The sequence below is a fragment of the Sinocyclocheilus grahami genome, unplaced genomic scaffold (genome assembly GCF_001515645.1).
Source record: "Sinocyclocheilus grahami isolate Dianchi unplaced genomic scaffold, SAMN03320097.WGS_v1.1 scaffold1110.1, whole genome shotgun sequence".
Lineage (NCBI taxonomy): Eukaryota > Metazoa > Chordata > Actinopteri > Cypriniformes > Cyprinidae > Sinocyclocheilus > Sinocyclocheilus grahami.
In genome coordinates this window covers 59,828-67,740 of record NW_015506289.1, presented here as the reverse complement: position 1 = coordinate 67,740, position 7,913 = coordinate 59,828, and the positions used below count along the sequence as shown (strand labels likewise).

General features: G+C 36.7%; 1 protein-coding gene across 1 annotated transcript in view; it reads right to left on the bottom strand.

Annotated features, from left to right (window-relative positions):
* The window catches only part of LOC107566890 (guanylate cyclase soluble subunit alpha-2-like), a 34,262-nt gene extending 26,447 nt beyond the window's left edge, over nt 1-7,815 (bottom strand). Inside the window, exons 1-3 of the mRNA XM_016252452.1 lie at nt 7,203-7,815; nt 3,052-3,113; nt 1,566-1,681 (exon numbers count right to left, since the gene is read on the bottom strand). Of these exons, the coding sequence (XP_016107938.1) occupies nt 1,566-1,681; nt 3,052-3,113; nt 7,203-7,439 (415 nt within the window). The 5' untranslated portion in view covers nt 7,440-7,815. The remainder of the gene's footprint in view (nt 1-1,565; nt 1,682-3,051; nt 3,114-7,202) is intronic.
* Between the last annotated feature and the right edge of the window lie 98 nt (nt 7,816-7,913).

Sequence of the window (7,913 nt, the reverse complement as noted above, 5' to 3'; positions counted from 1 at the left end):
TATATATATATATATATATATATATATATATATATATATATATATATATATATATATATATATACATATAGAAAAAAGTTATTTTAAATTGTAACAATATTTCACAATATTATTGATTTTACTGTGTGTTTAATAAAATAAATCCAACCTTGGTGAGCATAAGTATGGAAGCTTGTTTCCACCATAGGATAAAAAGTAAAAAAGGTAAATGCAACTTTTTATCTCACAATTCTGGCATTCCTCTCAGAATTGTGAGATAATAGTTTGACTGTGAGATATAAATTGCTAGAAACAAAATCAGAATTGTGACATAAAAGGTCATAATTACCCCTTTTTTTATTCTGTAGCAGGACATTTTTTTAAAAAAAGATGTAAAATCAGAATTCAGCAGGAAAAACACAAAAATTGCAAAATGTCAATTCTGGATTCTAAAAAAAAAAAAAAAAAAGAGTCAGAATTTTGAGATATAAACTCAGAATTCCCCAAAAAATAAAAAAAGTCAAAATTGCAAAATGTTACCTTAGAATTCTGTGGGGAAAAAGTCAGAACTGCGAGATGTAAACTCACAACTGCAGAAGTGTGAGATAAAAATCACAACTACCTTTTATAATTTTTTTAGTCCATGGTAGAAACAAGCTTCCAAACTAAAGAGACTTTTTTTGAAACCATTTAAAAAATCTTACCAACCCCAAACAATTGAACAGTGGTGTATATTAAAATGAATTCATATTTGTATTATGCAGTAACCTTTGAGTAAAAGCAATGCAGCACTTGAGAGGTAATACGGCATGCCGTTGAGTGGCTTATTGCTTTTATAAACGTAGCAGCATTGCGTTATAATATGGAACGTACAGTCACAGATTATTACTGACATTTACATCGGAATGAACACGGCTCATGCAATCTGTATTTAGCAGAAGCATCTGTTTTATAAACATGCTTTCACATAAAGATGGAAAGTTTAAAGGTCTGGCCCCCAGCGAAACCATCGATTACCAAAATAATCAATAGCTGCAGTATAAGCGCGTCGTGAAACGCTGTGGCTCTGCAGCATAAAAGCGAGATGCGCAGTAGGTTTAGCTGGGCAGGGCTCAGTTCAAATGGCTCATTGCGGTTTATTTATAAATGTGTTCTCGTTAGGGATGGCAGAGTTAGTATCTTAGCAACAGCTCGGGAATGGAGACTGCAGCAATGGAGGGAGTTTTTAGGAAAGTGTCAGTGAGTGTGTATTGAGGTCAAAGTTTTGCCGTTTTGTGTGTGTGCACTAAAGCGGCATGATTTGGTCAAAAAATCATGAGAAACATTGCGTTTATGATGCAAAATAAAGCTAAAGCACTTTGTGTTGTCAGTGCATGCTAAAAGTGACCACTTTGCAGACAACAAATATATATATATTGAGCCAACATAAAAAAAGTCACATGCATGCTTGAGTATGCATAGTATACTCTGAAGTATGCATGACATATAATGTATTTATTAAATTAAATTGCAGCATTTTAAGGTTTAATATTGCACAAGGTCATATTGAGATGTCTATTTATTGCACAGCCCTAGTGTGTAATTACCTAAAATAGATGCTGTGTATTTCAGTATTCCTGAGATGTCAGTCTGGCTGTCACAGCGAGAGTTCTCAAACAAACACTTCTGCTCATCTGACAAGCTTCGTACAAACTCTTGTCCACTGCAAGAGAAAGAGAGATTGATTAACATTTACCAGGGTAAGAGTTAGAAAAAAGGGAAACCAAAATATCAAAAGAAAATATTATAGCTCAGAGGTTTCTCTTTCATATCTCAGGAGAACTGAAGGTCTTGATTTCATCCATTTACATTTGCATTTCAACTTTGTCTAAGATATTCCTATGGATGAATAAAAATAGAAATAAACGAGACCCCAAAACGTATTTGGACACTTATAAATGTTTGCATGTCAAGTCAAGATAAATGTATTTGTATAGCACTTTTCACGATACACACTGTTTCAAAGCAGCTTTACAGAAAATCTTTTAGTTGCATTTAGCAGATCGGAGCTGGGTGATAATACAGTAAAATTTTATGACAATATAAACAATCTAGCAGATGAGATTTGCTTTATAGTTTATATATGTGAATATTCTGTTGAACATACGTATATATCTAACTTTATATAAAGAGCTGGGTTATAGTATAGTTACATTTTGGACGAAATAAAAAAAATTCGATATATAGGCTAGTATATATTGATTTACATGAGTGCACTGTATGAGGATACATTTAGACATACTTATATATTTATTTTTATATAATAAATATAGATACAATATGAGCTGAAATAAAAAACTTTTTTTTTTTTTAAATCAAGCAGTTGAGATTTGCTTTTGTCATTGCATTTGTACAAAATTTCAAACCAAGTGTCATTTATTGTAACGAAAACCGCACACATTTTACAAGCAACAACTTTTGATTAAAAACCTAAAACTTCTGTTAGGCTTGAAACGATTAATCATTAGATCTAGTGTTCAAAATGGGTTACTTTGTTTTGTTATTTTGCATCACATGACATGAAATTCGTTTTAAATGTGAATTTGGTGTCAAAAATTCACTGTACTGTAAGAGCATCCACCTTATTTTGCAAAGCAGAAGTAACGTTAAACTACTTCCTGTGAATGTGCGAGACTTCCGATTCATTAGCCGCTACAGGTAAATAATATCAAAGCGCAATAAAGAGTAAAACTAATTGCAAACCAGTGTGTTTATGATTATGATAATACATTAAAATTATATGATAACAAATGCCAGTTTGCAAAATCAAGCAGCATAAAGGACACGTAAATGTGTCACCGGATGTCTCGCACATTCAATTACAAAAAGCCGCGCCCATTCTTACGTTAAACCTAAGGTGGATAGAGCTATAAAATTATGCGGAAAGATAATATGCGAGTTCATATTAAGACTTCTGTCTTTTGTTTGCAGACTTTGGTGTGTTAGCATATTTTGAGACATGGTTGTTATCTCTTCTGAAACTCTATTTTCTCATTACTGTCTAAGAGAAACAGCTGACATGTCGTGATGTACCTGATTTCCCTCTGTCTGTAAAACTCCACCGTCCTCTGCAGGGCCAGCTGAATCGTCTGGGTCTAAAAAGAAGAAAAACAATGCAGTCAGAAGTTGTTCGACCCAGATTCACGAGTGACACTATAAAGACACGATTTAACTGGTAAACAACAGCACTCGCATCTCACTTGTCCAAACACTGCTCTGCTTCTAGAGCTCCTTTCACAGGATCTAATTCAAACGGATTCAAAAAACATCAGACACAACTAAATCAAATGTTAAAGCAACTGTATGTATTATTTTTTTTTTTACCTGAAATATCAAAATCGTTCCCACTCTCCTTCAAACGTCTGTTCTATGAGTAAATTTAGTAAGCGAATTTAGAAATTTAGAATTTAGAAATTAGAAATTTAGAATTTAGAAATTCCGTGAAAAGTGCAGATTGCGTTACGGCAACAACAAATGCACATTACATTTATATTTTTTCATCAGGTTAGACATTGATTATTTATCACTCAAATCCGTTTATCTACTGCTGTGTTCAAGTCCTCCTGGGACGTTCGTACTTACGAGTTGACAAATCGTAATTACGACATCAGGTGCGTTCAAGTCAGTTTAGTCGGCACAAGATGGCGGTGTACCTTCTTTTAATAAATGACAAGAAAATACAACAGGGTCTGCATTTTTTTACTTGGATTTCAGCTGCGTAACAAGAACATGACCAATTTAAGTTTATAGGACAACTAAACTATCAATTTAAACAAAAATTTACCATCAATTACAGACGTTGCATCCATCGATTCCGCCATGTTTCTCATTGACACGCCCCCAAATCGGAAACTCGGGGCTTAAAGAAAATTTCGAGTTTCGCACTCGTAATAACGACTTTGTGGTGGCGTTCATGTGCGTTCAACTCGTAAATACGATCTATCCGACATGACTTGAACGCACCATTACTGCCCGTTGGTCGCGTATCCACCATGTTTGTAGTTTTTAACACTTTTAATGCGTGTTTGTAGTTCTAATTGAATCCTCGTCCATCGCGCAATGTGTTGTGGGCAATATTAGCCATTAGAGTGCGCATCGATCTGCACTTCGAATTCTAACCGGAAGTAGTAGACCATCCGGGAATCTTTTGCATAATGTTTTTTAACATACTATGATTTGAGACATAGACTACTAATTCTTAGATTCCTTTGGTTGTCACACATATTAAAAATGTAGACTGTAAAAAGTGTTTTAAATAAAACAAAAATACCTGGAGTACGTTTTGCAAGAACATACTACTTCAGTGTGTTACTTGCCACTTACTTGCCAATTTACCAGCAGTTTCTGATTGAAAATAGTTTCTACACCACTTTTTTTTCAGTAATAATTCCCACAAAGCTGCAGTTTAAGTTCTAGCTAATTAAACTAAGTTCTGCACATCTTGAATGGAGTAAAGAGTGATGGTAAACTCTATTGGATTTGTCTGTTTGTGCCGTGTTTGTGTGATTTGGCCCTTTTTAAAGGGATTTAGAGTGCTGATCTACCTGTAATAGAATACACCATTAAGCCTCATCCAATCAACTGCCTTTATCACGCTTCCACGGCAACAATATTCCAATCAAAATCCTCCTTGTTTCAGGAAAGCTCATAATAGCTCAAATCCACCTTTACCTGGCCAAATCTGCTTTAGTAATCTCACAGCGGTCGCTCTCTCTCTCTCTCTGGAGAAACTAAACCTGATTTATACTAACGTAACACAGCAGAGAATCATAAGAAGTACAATAAAACGCATTATGGTAATGAGAAGGTGGGGGAAAATTACCTTGATTGTTCTGAAAATAATGTCACAGTGCAAAAAATCTTTCTGGTCTTTAAAGTGGCTTCATTTTCATTATGCTTTGTGTAGTCTTCTGAAATTATTTTTTTTATTCAGCAACGATGCATTCAATTATCAACAAAGACATTTATAATGTTTCAAAAGATTTATATTTCAAATTATTTCTATTTCATCTGTGAATCCTGAAAAATGAAATCTATCAGTTTCCACAAAAACATGAAGCAGCACAACTGTTTTGAACATAATCAGAAATGTTTTTGAGCAGCAAATCAGCATATTAAAATGATTTCTGAAGATCATGTGACACTGAAGACTGGAGTAATGACGCTGAAAATACAGCTGCGCATCACAGAAATAAATTGTATCTTAAAACATATTAAAACAGAATATTATTACAGAAATTGTAATTGTATGTTTGATCAAATAAGACTTCTTTCAAAAGCATTTTTCCAATGAGCTTGCTGCAATGCATGTTGGAATTGCCTTCATGCAACAATATCTTAGATTTCGGCTTAAACTAGTTCTAGAAAGCATCGTGAAGTCCCCGTCTACCTTTGGGATCAGTCTTTGCATCAGGAGGAGTATCTGTGTTGTCTATGTAGGCAGATGACATTGTTTTCAGAGCTCTATGAACTCAGTGTAAATCTCTCGATCACACAAACAACAAACAAAGGATCAATGTTATCTTCTAAAGAACGTGTTAGTGTGCGTTCAGTGAACATTTGTTTTGTCTAATGCCCAAACAGGACAGGCATGATTTCAACTCACAGGTTTCAATAATATAATTGTAAATGTTGAAATACATGCTTTAGAAGTACTTGCATTGTTAGTTCATGTTAACTAATGTAATTAACTAATGTGTGCAAACGGAGGCTTATCGTAAAATTGAAAAAAAAGAAATCAACATGTTTTAGGAATAAAATGTTAAAAATATATCTTGCAAATGATATATGAACACACCCCCTCAGTAAAAACCTTCATAATATAAATAAGAATAAAACTGTTGAGTTTGGTGCTGCTGAAGTGGAAAATTAGAAGAAAAAGAAATACATTTAAGAAACAGCCTTTAAAGATGTGTACTGTAATTGAAATCTACAGATGCACAGACGAAATGTAATAAAATAAACACTTAAAAGTGAATTTTGGATGCTTTCTTTACACTAGTCTGAAGCAAAATCTCAAACCTGACTAGTGCATGAAAAAACATGCATTTATGTCAGTATACAGCTGGTCTGACTGTTTTATATATAATCCAGCTAAAACACACACACACACACATTTTGGATTCATGCCATTGGAGCAGTTGGTTTGCTATGAACCACATTTTTCAAGTGCCTATCTACAACACACAGACACACACACACACACACACACACACAGTAAATCCGCCAGAGTGATGTAGAGATACATGCACTATCGCAGCTCTGCGGTACAGTGTGTGTGTTTCTTTGAGACCCAAACTCACCAGGGACCAGTTTACCGAGAGTTTATCCTGCCCTTTCACACACACACACACACGCATCCATCTGAACGTGCTCAGTACTGTTCTGCTCCACACGAGACAGGATGAATATGTAAGAATACATGCTGACACACACACACACATAACACAGCAGGGCCTGAACAACCACAGCACGCTCTACATTGATTCTCCATTCACACACACACTATAAATGTAAGACGGTGTGAGGGATCGGACTCTCAGACATCTGCACTGTCACCGGTTCTGTTGTTCAGAGGAGATTTACGAGATAGAAAGAAAAATAGATAGATAGATACCACCAATCCATCTGTTTATCTATACATAGTATATTCTATGATTTTTCTTTTTTCTTTTTTTTTTTTTACAGGAAAACAGGTTTTATGCCTATATATATATATATACTATGTGTATGTATAGCCTGTTATCCATCCATCTATACACAAACATACACTATATATCATCTGTGATTTTATGCTATATATACACCCACTCCATTTTCTCTTAAGAAACAAGCATCATTTACATATTTATAGCATTTACATACAGTATGTATATATGCAAACACATACATCATATATTTGCATATATATCTATAACTATGTACATTATTCATTGAGTTTCTGAAGAGGAAACAGCTGGACCACATTTGCGTATATATGTATATGTGTGATAGATAGATAGATAGATAGATAGATAGATAGATAGATAGATAGATAGATAGATAGATAGATAGATAGATAGATAGATAGATAGATAGATAGATGGTGAGGAAGACGTGCATATATATATATATAGCACATGTGCATTACTCTCTTGTGTGTGTTGTGGATGGGTTAGTGTTGAATGTAAGGTAAGGCTCGGTACCGTCGGTGAAGTGAGGCGTCTCAAACTCTCCCCGAGCGAGTCCAGATTGACGCGTTTACGCCGGGCGACCCTCCTGCTGACGGCCGCGTCCTCGAACGGACACGAGAGCGTCTCCACGGGGCTCCTGCCGTTCCAGAAGACGCGCGAGAACGGGCACTCTCCGTCCTCCCCGGGGCTCTCCAGGTAGTCCGAGCCCATGGAGCTGAAGGATTCGGAGGAGATCTTCCGCGAGGACATGCTGCTGCCGATGCGGGCGGACTCATCAGACGCGCAGGTGACACAGAACCATCGCGGAACCGGGACGTGCGCGGCAGCCCCGAAGGAATCCCGAATGAATGCAGCAGCAGCGCTCGGAGGGACCGCCGGATCACCAAGTGCGCAAAACCCAGATTCTGTCCGCGTGGGTGTGGGGTGAGATGAAGCGGGGTGTTCGTATTACCGAATCCCGTCCGTGACCCAGCAGCTCCGTAGACCGATGCAGACCCCCGGAGACCTCATGATCCGTCCGTCCGTGCGGGTTTGACGCGGGGAGAGTCGCGTCCAGATGCGCGTAAAGACGAGAAATATTCCACCGTACAGGGCGCACAGAACTAAGAAACAGCCAATCGGTTAACATACAGCATAAAGCCTCGAGAGAGAGAGAGAGAGAGAGAGAGAGAGAGAGAGAGAGAGAGAGAGAGAGAGAGAGAGAGAGCGCATTGTTTCTCACAC